Genomic DNA, 15,173 nt, shown 5'->3' with positions numbered 1-15,173 from the left:
ATTCATACATGACTACTGGAAAGACCATAGCTTTGACTAGACAGACCTTCGTTGGCAAAGTAATGTCTCTGCTTTTTAATATGCTATCTAGGTTGGTCATAGGTTTTCTCCCAAGGAGCGTCTTTAAATTTCATGGCTGCAGTCACCATTGGCAGTGATTTTGGAGCTCAAGAAAAGAAAGTCTGTCACTGTTCCCATTGTTCCCCCATCTATTTGCCATGAAGTGATGGGACCAGATGCCATGATCTTAGTTTTCTGAATATTGAGTTTTAAGTCAACTTTTTCACTCTCCTCTTTCATGTTCATCAAGAGTCTCTCTAATTCTTCGCTTTCTGCCATAAGGGTGGTGTCATCTGCATATCTGAGGTTACTGACATTTCTCCTGGCAATCTTGATTCCAGCTTGTGCCTCATCCAGCCCAACATTTCATTTGATGTACTCTGCATGTATAGTTAAATAGGCAGGGTGACAATATACAGCCTTTACGTACTCCTTTCCCTATTTGGAACCAGTCTGTTGTTCCATGTCCAGTTCTAACTGTTGCTTCTCGACCTGCATACAGATTTCTCAGGAGGCAGGTAAGGTGGTCTGATATTCCCATCTCTTGAAGAATTTTCCACAATTTGTTCTGATCCACACAGTCAAAGGTATTGGCATGGTCAATAAAGCAGAAGTAGATGTTTTTCTGGAACTCTTTTGCTTTTTCGATGATCCAATGGATGTTGGCAGTTTGGTCTCTGGTTCCTCTGCCTTTTCTAAATCCAGTTCGAACATCTGGAAGTTCACGGTTCACATACTGTTGAAGCCTAGCTTGGAGAATTTTGAGCATTACTTTGCTAGCATGTGAGATGAGTGCAACTGTGTGGCAGTTTGAGCATTCTTTGGCATTGCTTTTCTTTGGGACTGGAATGAAATCTGACCCTTTCCAGTCCTGTGGCCACTGCTGAGTTTTCCAAATTTGCTGGCATATTGAGTATGCTTTCACAGCATCATCTTTTAGGATTTAAAATAGCTCAACTGGAATTTCATCACCTCCAAAAACTTTGTTTGTAGTGGTGCTTCCTAAGGCCCAGGTGACTTTGCATTCCAGGATGTCTGGCTCTAGGTGAGTGATCACAGCATCGTGGTTATATGGGTCATGAAGACCTTTTTTGTATAGTTCTTCTGTGTATTCTTGCCACCTCTTCTTAATATCTTCTGCTTCTGTTACGTCTATTTGGATCATGTTAAATTTCTTCCAACAATGATTTGTAGCTTTCAAAGTATAAGCCTTACACATTTGTTTAATTTATCCTTTTTGATGCTATCATAAGGGAATTCCTGCTTTTTACATTTCATTTCTGGATTGTTCACTGAGTATACAGAAATGAAATTTTTGTATACTGGTTTTGTATCCTGCAACTTTGCTGAAACTCATTTACTACTTCTCTTTTATTGGTGGATCTCTTAAACTTTTCTATATACAATACCAGGCTGCTTATAAATAGAAAATTCTTCCTTCCTAATTGCCTCTACTATCTTGGTCAGCCTATTAATCGACTCCCAGTGTTCATCTGAAAAACAATCCTGCCAAACCTCAGAGTCAAGCAATGGATCTCTTCATAGCTGGCTCCACAAACCAACGTGCCAGGCACTGCTCGGCCCTTCATACCAGGCTCCTGAAGTGCTCACAAGAAACCGTGGTTACGTGATACTGTAAAAAAGTGGTGGCTCAGAGCTGAAGTAACTTGTCCAAGTGCAGGACAGTGGCCAGACTGTGTGAAACCAAGGTTCACAGTCCTTCCGTGACATCCTGCTGCAACCAAGTGCTTCCCCCTCCCTCACCTCAGGAGGAGGGATGGCACATCTCCATGCAGAGGAAATGGATAAAGGCGGGGTGCACAACAGCAAAACTTTCTTTCAGGGAAAACAGACAAAATGAAGCAGAGAAAGCTTGTTATACATGCAGCAACTTGTACATAAAGTGTGCACATTTTTAATGCGCACAAACTCAGATTTTATGACCCTTTGGGACTGTATGTAACCAGGAGAGAGATGACCGTGAAATAGGTGTCAGCTAACGACCACGGACAAAAGAGAGGCCGGGTGGAGCTGTGGGGACAGTGAGGCCAGTGGCAGCAGGGGCCAGGATGCCTGGGGGGAGAGAGACGCCTGACCAAGTGGTGGGGGGGGGGAGGGGGGAGAGTCCCGAGACGCAGGGGCCTGCGTTTAGAAAGTGGGGGAACTGGTGCTTGGCAGTGCCACTAACTGCTGCAGCTGGGACGCTGACGGCCTCCAGAGAGACACCCTTCACACCACTTGGCTCCTACACGTGTGCTGGCCAGAAGCTAAGCAGCAGCGTGCTCTCAGAATATTTTGTGGAGACGGCTCAGTCAGGAGATAGCTGCATGATTATAAACTATCCAAACAGTGACTTTAAGATAAAAACATAAACTGTGAGGAGTGGCGCTCTTCCACTCTGACCATTTGCTTTCTACCACCCAGAGGTGTTAAGTTCCTTTTGCTTCAGGATATAGTTCCACGGCAACTAAAAGCAGTCAGTGTTCCAGATAGAGTCTTCACTCATTCTTCCATTTACTCATTCTTTCATTCATTGTTTTGAACAAAGGTTTAGTGAGCACCTCCTATGTGCCAGGTATTGTTCTGGGTACCAGTGTTACAACAGTGAACAAAGCACATACAGAAATTCTGTCCTCGTGGAATTAGGTTTAGTTGGGAAGACAGAACATAAAGAGTATAAATGAGTAAAACATAGAAGGGTAGAGACAAGTGCTGGGGAGAAACAGCAGGGAAGACCGCAAGTGGCAGGAGGCATAGCCCCTCATCCTCTTTCCACCAACCCTCATTCCTTGGGGATCCCAGCCTGTCTCATGTGATCTACAGACCTGTCCTCTGGCCTCTAGATACATAAACCCAACTCCCTGTTCAAGCTCTGTGCCAGGCAGTCCCTAGCCTGTCCCTCCTCAGCCTCCCGCATCTCAGTGAAGGGCAGCCACCTTCTTCCCACTGTGAACAACCACAGCAGCCTTCCTTGACCCGTCTCCTCCTCACGCCCCACATCCAGGAAGCAGATTCTGTGCTCGACTTTCAAAATATATCCAGAATTCTCCCCTTTTCCCCCCATGCCCTGGCTACCCATGCTTAATGTGATCTGCCATCATCTTGTTTCTGGGAGACTTTAGCAGCCTCTTAACTATCCCTATTTTGCTTCCTGAGCCCCTGAACAATGTATTTCAACAAAGCACCCGGAGGGACCCTGCCCAAACGTAGTCCTCTATGCAACGGTCCTCTCAGAGCCCTTCAGAAGGCTCATCTTAAGAAAAAACAAGTTCATGAAATCCACCTGAGAGGGCTGCTGTAAGGATGGTGGTGACGTCTATGAAGGTTCAGTACAGTAGCCCGCTAGCACCTGGGAGGCGTGCAGTAACCGAGTGCCACTGGGAGAGGATGGGAGAGGAGGCGAGGGAGGAGGGGAGGGGAGGAGGGTCAGGGGAGGAGGGTCAGGGGAGGAGACGAGGGAGGAGGGGAGAGGGGGTGAGGGAGGAGGCGGGGGAGGAGGGTGAGGGGAGGGAGGGTGAGGGAGGAGGCGGAGGGGAGGAGGGTGAGGGGAGGAGGCGAGGAGAGGAGGGTGAGGGGAGGAGGCGAGGGGAGGCGGCGAGGGGAGGAGGGTGAGGGGAGGCGGCTGAGGGGAGGAGGCGAGGGGAGGAGGGTGAGGGGAGGAGGCGAGGGGAGGAGGGTGAGGGGAGGAGGCGAGGGGAGGAGGGTGAGGGGAGGAGGCGAGGGGAGGAGGGTGAGGGGAGGAGGCGAGGAGACTCGCGGGCCTTGGCATCCTGGGATCCACGTAAAGCAAGCACTCACCCTGCTGCCCAGCTCTGAGGTATACAGCACAGTAAGCACGCATCCCCTACACACGCGGCCACCCTGGCCAGACACAGGGACTTAAGACGTTCTCAGCAGCACTCTGTATACTCGCCTGTGCTACAGGCTTTACAGAGACACTGTGTTTATCCTCCGTGTGTCAGGGGGTGCTGTTAAGTTACAGGCAGGCCAGCAAACATGAAGACAGGAAGCATATAAATCCAGACGTGCATTACACTGCCTCAGCTGGCTGACGGAGCCTGCTGACATCACACGCTCCACCCGAGGCAGGATGGTCAGGTCCACGTAAGGTCAGTGCTGACACGGGTGCAGGGGAGGCAGCGCCCTACCGTTCGTGAGACTGACAAGCAGAGATCGCTGATGTTTCCTCCGGGTTCTAAGGTTCCAGTCCTCACCCCACTGGTGAGTGGAGACTCAGGCCCTTTCTTTAGACCCTGCTGGCCCCCAGGTGACCAGGGGACCCTCCCACCCCACCCTTGAAGTGGTCATTAAGATCCAGCTGTGACCAAAAAAAGGCTGCTGCTTCCATGTTTCCTTCCCTTCATGCAAATGCAAGCACCACAAGATGTCCGGGGTTGTGGTCCTTCTTGTTCTGCTTTGTATTTTGGCCCATATGTCATAAGGAAGAGACGCAAGGCACAATTTTAACTCATACCTGTATAATCTTCAGGGACAGGTTTTTCTTCAGAGTCTTTTGATGGGCTCTGTGAAACTTTCTCAGAAGACATGGATTCTCTTGTCTTTGCGTTTGGTTCTGGTTCCAGTTTAGACCTAAAGATGAAAAATCAGCAGTCATATCATTTACTTACACAGCAGGATTCCACCAGAAAACAGAGAGGAGTCACCCTTGCCTTGCGCCCTCAGCCGGAGAGCAGAACCACGGCCCCGGGCCCAGCGACCGTCCTGACACAGTTCAAGGGGGGCGCTTATTACATGGCAGTCGGCACTCCCCGGCCAGAGCCCGCAGCTGGAGGAGTGCCGTCAGCAGGCACCAAAGGAAAGGACGCAGGAACCCACCCTACCTCCTGACCCCACACGCGATGCGTGTCAGCAAGGGCCAGCCCACCGCTCCAAGTTCAACAAACCCAAGAGCTGGTCGTCTTGTGCCAATGCAGAAGCGGGGTTGAATACATACACGCACATGTTACATAACACACATGATACATAAGTAACATCTTAAAACTGAACTGTAAAAAGCGGGAGTCTTCACACACCCACAGGGAGCAAGGCCTGGTCTCAGGTCCCTCAGCCTCATCGCCCGCCCTGGCCCGGGGCTTGTTCCAACAGTGTATTCTCTTCCATCCCCAGGGCCAGGCGAAATCTCACCCACCTTGCCTCACTCTCCTGCCTACAGAAGGCCTCCTCTTGCCACGCTGTGCCCCAGCGCCTGTCTTTTTCCCAGCAGTCACTGCAGGCTGGGATGATCTTGCCCCTTCGTTTGTTTACTGCCTGTCTCGTTCCACTGGAGTATGTGCTCTGGGAGCAGGGCCCCTGACTTTGTAAGTCATGGCTGCTGTGCGGCCCTGGGTTCGAGAGGAGTGTGTGGCATTCGGTGTTTAATAAACATAGGGTGAATGAATGGATGCTTTATAATTCTCAGTGCATCGTTAATAAGAGGAGAAAAATTTGGTTAAGGGGCCTTGTATTGGAACTCATACAGCACTATGAAAACTGTAGGCAGATTGCTAAAAAAGACCCATGATAACTTCCATGTTATGAGGCAGAAAGACTAAAAAAGAACAATGCAAATGCGTATCAGGATGATATTACTAATGCCAGCTAACATTTATTAAGGGCTTATCGGGTACTGGGCACTCTTCTAAGCACCTTTATATGCATAAACTTAAGTTAATGCCATACATCCCTATGGCAGTTACTAGTATTAATGGTCTTTTCACAGAGGAAAGTGAGGGGCGGGGAACTCAAGAAACTTGCTTGGGCCAAACAGTGAGTACATAGTAGGGCTGGGATGTGGCCTCAGGGAACCCATCTTGGAGGCCACACTCTGAACAACTAACTGCCCCGTGAGGAGGAGGTTCTGTCCACCAGGTTCTGTGAGAAGGGAATGCAGTGACCAAGAGAGGCTGAGAGAGTGGAGGCAAAGCTGGATGGGTACTTGACTCTGCAACTTTCCAGAGCCACATATACCGAAACACACACTGAATTTCCAAAAAGGATGTCTCTTCCCAATAACCTGACCACAGAGGCCATTTTCATGGGTTTTTTTTTTTTTTTTTTCAAAAGACTAGTGTTCTAAGAAAGGCTGTTAAGGAACTGCTCCTCTACAACAGTAACAAAAGAACTGTTGAGTAATTATATTATCAATCACACTAAAGGCTCCAGTTACTGAGGCGGAATAACAGCCACTCTAAAATGTATACACCTTGAAACAATAACAACCACTTATGGTGGCTCAGTGGTAAAGAATCTGCCTGCAGTGTAGGAGACCTGGGTTCAATCCCTGGGTCAGGAAGATCCCCTGGAGAAAGAAACGGCCACCCACATCAGTCTTCTCACCAGGATAATCCCGTGGACAGAGGAGCCTGGTGGGCTGCAGTCCATGGGCTTGCAAAGAGTCAGACGGGACTGAGAGACCACCATTTTCACTCTCACCATCTGTCGGTGTTTCTGGGGCCAGGAATCCGGGAGCAGCTTGGCCGGGAGGATCTGACTCACACAGGCCCCGCCATGGGGCGGAGGGCCCACCACCTGCAGGCCTGCCTGGGGCCGGAGGAGTCCCTTCCCAGGAGGTTCATTCTCACGGCTGGGAGACGGTGCTGGCAGGAGCCTTGTCTCTTTCTCGTGGGCACGTCAATGTGTCACTGGGCATGGTAGCTGGCTTCCCCTAGAGCAAGCAGTCTCAGAGACCACAGCAGAAGCTCCAGTGCCTTTTATAACAGTCTCAGCCTCCGTTTACAACAAACCGTCATTTCTGTCATGCCCACTGTCCAGGCAGTTGCAACGGTCCACTCAGGTGCAAGGAGAGGGAACACAGACCATACACCTCCCTCTCAGTGAAGCAAGAACAAAATCACATTTTAATTAAGACCATGTGGGATGCGATGTTTGGGTTCAGCCGTCTTAGAAAAACACATTTGACATTCTAAGTATCACAGATATGCACAAAGATGAACAGAATGTCACAGAAGACACACAAATGGTCAACAGAGCAGAGGAAAAGGTGTCAACAACATGGGGTAACAAAACCAGAGTGAGACACTGTGACACTGCCACTAGAATGGCTTAAAAAAGTCACCATCTTCAAACCCTGGTGAACACAGGGAGCAACACTAACTCTCACACACTGCTGGTAGGAGGGTAAAATAGTAAGGCCACTTTGGAAAACCTAAGACAGCTCCTCAGCTTAAGAAACATCTCCACGTTGACAGAGCAGCTCTACTTTTAGGTATTTACACAAGAACAATGAAAAGATATATCCACACACAGATCTATCCAAGAATGTTCATGGCATCCTTATCCATAACAGCCAAAACAGTAGAAACAACTCAAATGTCCACCAACAGGAGAATGGATAGACCAACTGTGGTAAATTCATGCAGTACAATGCTATTCGTTAATAAAGAAGAAAAAACTTTGGATAAACACACCATGGATAAAAAATTGGTTAAGCAAAAAAGCCAGTTGAAACCATAACTGAAAAGAAAAACACAAAACAAGGGTCTATCCTATTTAACATTAAATGTATAAATATGATTATTCATTACTTACTCCCTAACATTCTACCTCAGAGATTAGTTTTGGGATTTAGTATGTGGCAACCTGACACCCTGGGCTGCTCAGGTGATGCGAGTGGAAAAGAACGTGCCTGCTAACGCAGGAGACATATTCCCATCCAGATGGGCTCATGATGCCCTAGTTTATTAATGGGTTATAATCTGCTATCATTTATTTTGATGCTCAGATTGTCTTTAATTTGGTCACTGGCAGCTTTCAAACTGGTTTATGTCCTTTTTGCAGGCCCCCATCACTCTCTCAGCCTTCCCTTGTTTTCTGGTACAACAACATGCTCCAAGTTCATTTTATACTTTCCCTGACCCAGCCCCAGACTCAGCCATTTCTGCAAGAAGCCCCGGTTCCTGGAAGCTGAAATTGCTGTTTAGAAGCCAAGATCTGAGCACTAAACACGCTTATTGCCTCCGGGATGTCAGTGTGTCCAGGCCTTCTCAGCGGACAGAGCCAGAAAAATCTGTCTGCTTTTGCAGACCTAGACACGCACACATGTTTAAGACCACATTTCATTTCTATGTCCACCTATGTAAATTGAAAACCATGAGTTCACACCAGTCCTGTTCATTCTAATCCAATTTTCCTTTCACTCCCCTGAGAGTCTGAACCTGGCTTCCAATATCCTTATACGTTTATTATTTGATCGATCCCCCTGCACACAACCTATCTGCCTCTTCCACTGCCACTTGTCCCCTGTCCTGGCTAAGGCTCCTACTGCCCATGCTGAGCCAGCCCTCCTCAGCTTGCTCAGACTCTGAGCTGCCCTGGAAAACATCCCCATAGCTGTGGACATCCCCCCTTACTCTGACCCACTCCATTGCTGCAGGACTTAATTGTTCAGGAAGGAGAGGGGCTTAACTCACTTTTAAATAAAGGGTTCCACTAATATCTGTCACCCTTTGTGTCCAGAGTATGCTAATGTGCCAGTTTTTAATTCAAAATGAACAAAAGACTGCAATGCAGCAGACTTAGATGAAGTTGAGCGCTTTTTTTTTTAAGTGATAAAAACAGATCTAATTATACACAGAATGTCTATTGAAATCCTCAGGGAAATTACAAATTAACTAGTTGGAGGCAATTTGAAAACTGCAATTTTTAAAAAGTCATCAGAAAGATCAGTTTATGTTCCATGATTTACTTTAATTGATTTCTCTAACTGAAAGCTGAGCATTTCATAACTGCAATCAAAACAGTTTCCACCTGGCCAACATCTGTTTCCAGGTCCCTTATTTGAAAAACTCTAGGATTTTATATAAAATTTGGGAGGAACAGAAGGATAGAGAGGAGGGGGAGGAAAACAGTTTTTCCAGGTCTGAAACAAGAAATTACGTCAAAGAAGTTCTTTGAAAACCTTAAATAAAGCCCTACACAAATATTAGAGAAAAGTGGTAACTATTCCAAAGAGCAAGGAGATCAAAACAGTCAATTTTAAAGGAAATCAGTCCTGAATATTCATTGGAAGGACTGATGCTGAAGCTGAAGCTCCAGTACTTTGGCCACCTGATGCGAAGAACTGATTCATTGGAAAAGACCCTGATGCTGGGAAAGACTGAGGGCAGGAAGAGAAGGGGACGACAGAGGATGAGATGGCTGGATGGCATCACCGACTCAATGGACATGAATTTGAGCAAGCTCTGGAAGTTGGTGATGGACAGGGAAGCCTAGCGTGCTGCAGTCCATGGGGTAGGAAAGAGTCGGACACGACTGAGTGACTGAACAACAATAACAATGCTCTCAACAAAGGCTCTAGGTAGAAAGGAGACAACGCACACTGATCCCTAGTACTGCGGCACTCTCCTTTCAAGGATGGCTGTCGGACTAAGGTGTCCACCAGGGCACAGGTCTCCTGGACTCCCCTGGACTCCTCCAGAGCAGGAAATGCATCACATCATCTAAGCCATCTTCACACTTACTGATATTTACTGGGCATGTACTTCATACTGAGTGATTTTCAGGCCAGTGCTACTCAAGTGTGATCCACAGACCAGTATGAGACTATGAACTGTTTGTTACTGGTCTGCTATGAGTAAGTACAAAAATGAAGAATAAGCATTTATGGCAGTTTGATATTGCTGTTTGATCAGGGGACTCCTGTCTCTGAACAGGGTTTAGACCAGTTCAGGTGTTATCAAACTACTGTGGTGGGTTGCCTGAGTGGGGGAAGAGGGACAGAGAACTTAAGTGTGTACTTATGAAGGGCACTCAAGGCAAAGAAATCAGAAAGGATGAAGGCACAAGAATGTCAAAGGACACAAGTAGTCAGCTTTGGTCAGAGCATAAATCCATGGGGGCCAAGTGAAAGAACAAAGCATTATGGGCCTGGAATGTCGTGCTGTGAAGGTCAGCTTTGTAAGGCGCTGGAGAGAGGGAGTGCCCCGAGTATACATCTGTTTTAGGCAGGGGCCTTCTGGGGCAAGGAGAGGACAGGACTCGAAGGGAGGGCTGGAATACACTGAGGCAGGTCACACGGTTATTTCCCTCAGGGGCCTCTGCTCAAAGTAACTGGCACAGGGCAGCTGTCTGACAGGAGATGAGGCTGAACTTCACAGCCTAAATGAGAACAATTCCCATCTGACTGATCTTAATTTGTCCAAACCTCTGCTGAGAACCAGGAGCTGAGGAGGCAGCAGCAAGAGCCCCCTTCTTACCTTATTCAAGGGACCTGCTAAGTCTCAAGGGACTGCCTGGGATCAGGAAGCAGAAGTTAGCATCTCTCTCAGGTGGGCATGAGACCCAGTGACCACACCCCATCTCTAGGCACACCGCACACCATCAGAGCCCTTCTTTCTCCTCTGGGACCTGCTTTGGGCAAACACTCTGCCTGCCCTCCTGCCTGAACCATTCTTCCTTTCTGATCCTTTACCCAGATTATTTTTATTCAACCTCCAACACAAAGCCCATCATTTGAGATAACCCTGGTTAATCTGACCTTCAAATCTGAGTTCAGCTGTGTGACACTGGGCAAGTAACCCAAATTTCCCGAGTCTCGATTTCCTCTATAAAATGAGATACTAATAATTACTAACAAAGCAGCTGTGAGGATTAAATGAAATAAACATACTGCCTAACACATGGCAAATGCTTAATAGCAGATAACAGTACAAGTTAACATGTGTTAACCACTCACTACTCCTTGGAAGAAAAGCCATGACAAACCAAGACAGCATATTAAAAAGAGGAGACATCACTTTGCTGACAAAGGTCTATACAGTCAAAGTGACGGTTTTTCCAGTAGTCATGTACAGATGTGAGAGTTGGAGCATAAAGAAAGCTGAGCACCAAAGAATTGATGCTTTCCAACTGCGGTGTTGGAGAAGACTTTTGAGAGTCCCTTGGATTGCAAGAAGATCAAACTAGTCAATCCTAAAGGAAATCAACCCTGAATATTGATTGGAAGGACTGATGTTGAAGCTGAAGCTCCAATAATTTGGCCACGCCAACTCATTGCAAAAAACCCTGATGCTGGGAAAGATTGAGGGCAGGAGGAGAAAGGGATGACAGAGGATGAGATGGTGGATGGCATCACTGACTCAATGGACATGAGTTTGAGCAAACTCTGGGAGAGATGGTGAAGGACAGGGAAGCCAGGCATGCTGCAGTCCATGGGGCTGCAGAGTCGGACATGACTTAGGGACTGAACAACAACAAACAATGAACAGCAAAGGATATCCAATTGTTCTAGCACTCATGTTAAAAAAGACCATCCTTGTTCCACTAAAATCGCTTTGTACCTTTGTGGAAAATCAACTGACCAATATATGTACGTCTCTCTATATAGACTCAAATTCCAGCTCTGCCACCTCCTGGCTAAGGGACGTGGGTGAGTCACCGCACTTCCCGAGCCTCAGCCTCCCCATGTGTAAGATGAGGGTCATCGCAGTACCTGCCTCCTGGGGCTGCTGTGAGCTAGAAAAGTGTCCAGCACGGTACGTGCTCAGAGAATCCTGGTCACAGCAGTCAGTGAGGAAACTGAAGCTTTACAAGCATCGAGCTCTACAAACTTTGGGCTTCCCTCATAGCTCAGTCAGTAAAGAATCTGCCTGCAGTGCAGGAGACCCAGGTTCAACTCCTGGGTCGGGAAGATCCCCTCGAGAAGGAAATGGCAACCCACTCCAGTATTCTTGCCTGGAGAATTCCATGGACAGAGGAGCCTGGTGGGCTACAGCCCATGGAGTCACCAAGAGTCGGACACGACTTAGCAACCAAATCGTCATCGTCATCTACAAACTTCAGTAGCTGTTCCTGTCATTACTGGTGTTAGTGAGAGAACCAGTGAAGACAATACTCACAATCTCTTCTTGTCCACCACTCGCTTGACTCGGACGGCCCTCTGTTCTGAGTAAAGCTTACACACTCCTGTCCAAGGGAAAACAGGGACCGTTTAAAACCGCTTCTCAGGCAAAGCTATCGTTACATACAGTGAGACATTACAGTCTTCAGCTAGCAAAGCTAAAGGTTGCATCCCACCTATTGTGAAATGCCACATGTGACCTTTAAGATAAAATGAAATACTTTTTAAGTAATCTTCAACGAAATCCAAAACAGCAGTCCTGTGGTCCTTCACTTGCTGAGAGTGTATCTCCTTGTGCGCTGAAACAGAAAAGGACAAGATTCAGGACTCTGTATTCAATTACACTGAAGAACAATTCATCAGCTTCCTTACAACAGCTTCTTTATTAGATGTATTCTTAAAAACACAGCCATAAAACAAGTCCTGTGTCAAGCGACATTTCATTTTTAAAAGAGTGAGATTTATGAGGCTTTGCGAGAGTAAAAGATTAAACCTGCAGAAAAACTACAGTCAAATAATTTATGGTTTATTATGAAGGGATCGTGTTTGACGTGGGCCATTTCTTGAGAGCTGACCCTGTGCGTGTTAACAGGATCCAATGCTCAAGCTGACCTTCAAGGAACGTTTTAAATCAGACTCGGAGCACTCGCTCCCCTCTGCCTGCCCGGCTGCCTGTCAGCTTGGGCTTCTCCGCCCTCTCCCCTCAGCCACTCACACTCACCTCAGACACTGAGTGACACCTTCCTTCTCCCGGAAGCCTTGCCTCTCTGAGCCATGAGGACGCCTTTCTCCTGTGAATCATCACTTCTTAGAGTCTGCGCCAGTTACATTTTGGTAGAGGCTGAGTACCTACGGTGTGCAGGCACCCTGCCAGTACCCTACATAAATTACTGCTAATGGCCCAACAATGCAGAAGGCGACTATGATTATGCCTGTTTCACACACGAGCAATCCGTAAGGAGCCCAGGGTCACATGGTTTGGTACTTATTCCTCATTGTATTAATGTGCATGTATTTTCAAGGTATCTCAATGAATGTCCTTAAGGGTAGGGGGCATGATCTGTTTTTACCACAGGGCTGTTGCTGAACCTGAGGTTCACATGAGGAATTCAGAGGATTCATAAAATCATACACAAAATTTGATGCATGTGTGTATTTCTTTGTGGCAGGGAAGTCTACACGTTTTTTTTTTAAGTCTACAGTTTTCATCAGACTCTCCAGTGGTCCATCAGGGTTCAAATGGAAGCTACCCAAACAAAAGCTTGGGCTGAGCACAGCAGCATCTGGCCACTGGAATTCTACACTATGTAACGTAACGTGCATCTCATTAAGCAAATTAAAAGAATCAAGGAAGACACCTAACTTGGGAAGCCATCTCAGTGGCCCAGTAAAAATTCAACATCAATGAAAGTAAGATGATAGTAGTAACCCTAAGACTAGCTATTGTTCTGAAGGTGCTAGGAGAATTTAATTTTCATGATGACTCTAAGAATGGGCTTCCCCGGTGGCTCAGATAGTAAGGAGTCTGCCTGCAATGCAGGAGGCCTGGGTTCAATCCCTGGGTTGACCCCAAGAAATATGCCATATAATTGTCTCCATTTTATAGATGAAGAAACTGAGACCCAGGGCGACTAAGTGACTTGCCCAAGGCCACATGGCCTGAACATGTGGAGCCCATGTGGGTGCATACGCAGCCAAGGCCCCAGAGCTGTCCTCTTCACTGAGAGAGTCTGTCACTATAGTTTAATGCTCCAAGTAGAGAGCTCAGGGTACCTTCATGTGTCCTCATTCACATGCCATCAACTGATGCCCTACTCAACACCGCCCAGAACACAGGCACACCAGCACACACCTCTACACTTGAGTCATCTTCTCTGACCCTGGTCCCAAGGTAAACTCTTGGTTCTGTCTGGAGAGGTCCTTTCCACCTCCCTCTTCCCATCTGTTTAACTTGAATCATGGCCTTTGCATGATTTTTAACAGCTTAGGTTAAAACACTAATGAGGAAAAAGAAGACTTTCAGTTCTGAAACTGAAACCCAAATCAGAGCCCAAGAGCGAGCTTTAATGGCTGTGCCACACGCATCCTGTGGCACGTGATCGCGAGACGGCTGCTGGCTGCCTCTGTCAGGGGACGCACCTTGAGTTCTCAGCTGCTGGATCGCTTCTGAGCAGGTCCTCATGAAGGTCTGAGCGTCCTGGTCTATCTGGTCTCGTTCTGTGTCTGTCATTCTCCCGTATTCAGACATGACATGACTGACGGAGAGAGAGAGGAGGATGAAATGAAGGGACAGCAGCAAATGCCCACACGTGGAGTCTGGATGGGGTGTGAAGGGAACAAAGCTCCCTGTTGAAATGACTACTAAGCTGAGACTTGAAGGATGAGGAGGAGCTGGCCACACTAAGAGGCGGGAGATCACTCTAGACAGTGGAACCAACGCATACGAACCTTACAGCCCTGAACTCCATTTTCCTGACCATTCTCTCTTGACCTCGTCCAAACAGCCTTTTGTCCTCATCCCCCCACCATGGTCGTCACTCTCTAAGGTCACCACTGGGGTCATCATTCCCCCCAAGGTACTTTCCACCCACTGGAAATGCTGGTGGCTCCGCTTCCCTGATTTGCTTTCTCCTGTCTCCTGACCACATTCTTTCCTGGTTTCCTCCCACCTCCCTGGCTGTTGGTTTTCAGGCTTTTTGTTGACACCTTTTACCCATGGGTTTCCCTGGTGCCTCTGACAGTAAAGAATCCACCTGCAATGCGGAAGACCTGGTTTCACTCCTTGGGTTGGGAAGATCCCCTGGAGGAGGGCATGGCAACCCATGAGAATCCATGGGGTTGCAAAGAGTCGGACACAACTGAGTGGCTAAGCATAGCCCACCCTTAGTCCCTGAATATCTCTGTTGTCCACACTGCTCCCTTGGTGAGTTCGGCTAGGCTAGTGGGTTTTTTTTGTTGTTAGCTTTACACTGACGGGTCCCAAATTTATATCTTTAGCCTGAACCTCTTCTAGAACTTGAGATGCATATATCTAACTGCTGGCTCAGTATCTCTATTCAGATGTTTAATCTGTATTGCAAATATGCCCCACACTGAGCCCGCAGCCACTCCAAGCCTGCTTCCCACTTGTGTTGCGGGCAATCCCATTCCTTCTAGCTGCTCAGGCCTCAAACCTGGGTCATCCTGGCACCTCTTTTTCTCTTTCAGTTCACAACTAATCCATTAACAAATCTCATTAGCTCTAACCTCAAAACAC

At 47.5% G+C, this 15,173-nt stretch overlaps 1 protein-coding gene across 2 annotated transcripts in view; it reads right to left on the bottom strand.

Annotated features, from left to right (window-relative positions):
- Positions 1-15,173, bottom strand: part of STX18 (syntaxin 18) — a 108,599-nt gene that overhangs the window by 16,420 nt on the left and 77,006 nt on the right. For both annotated transcript variants that reach the window (XM_043447655.1, XM_043447656.1), the window contains exons 3-6: positions 14,057-14,172; positions 12,139-12,216; positions 11,916-11,982; positions 4,535-4,650 (exon numbers count right to left, since the gene is read on the bottom strand). In XM_043447655.1, the coding sequence (XP_043303590.1) occupies positions 4,535-4,650; positions 11,916-11,982; positions 12,139-12,216; positions 14,057-14,172 (377 nt within the window). The remainder of the gene's footprint in view (positions 1-4,534; positions 4,651-11,915; positions 11,983-12,138; positions 12,217-14,056; positions 14,173-15,173) is intronic.

This window comes from Cervus canadensis, chromosome 26 (genome assembly GCF_019320065.1).
Source record: "Cervus canadensis isolate Bull #8, Minnesota chromosome 26, ASM1932006v1, whole genome shotgun sequence".
NCBI lineage: Eukaryota > Metazoa > Chordata > Mammalia > Artiodactyla > Cervidae > Cervus > Cervus canadensis.
Note: the sequence above shows the minus strand (reverse complement) of the source record. Positions and strands in the feature narration are given on the sequence as shown.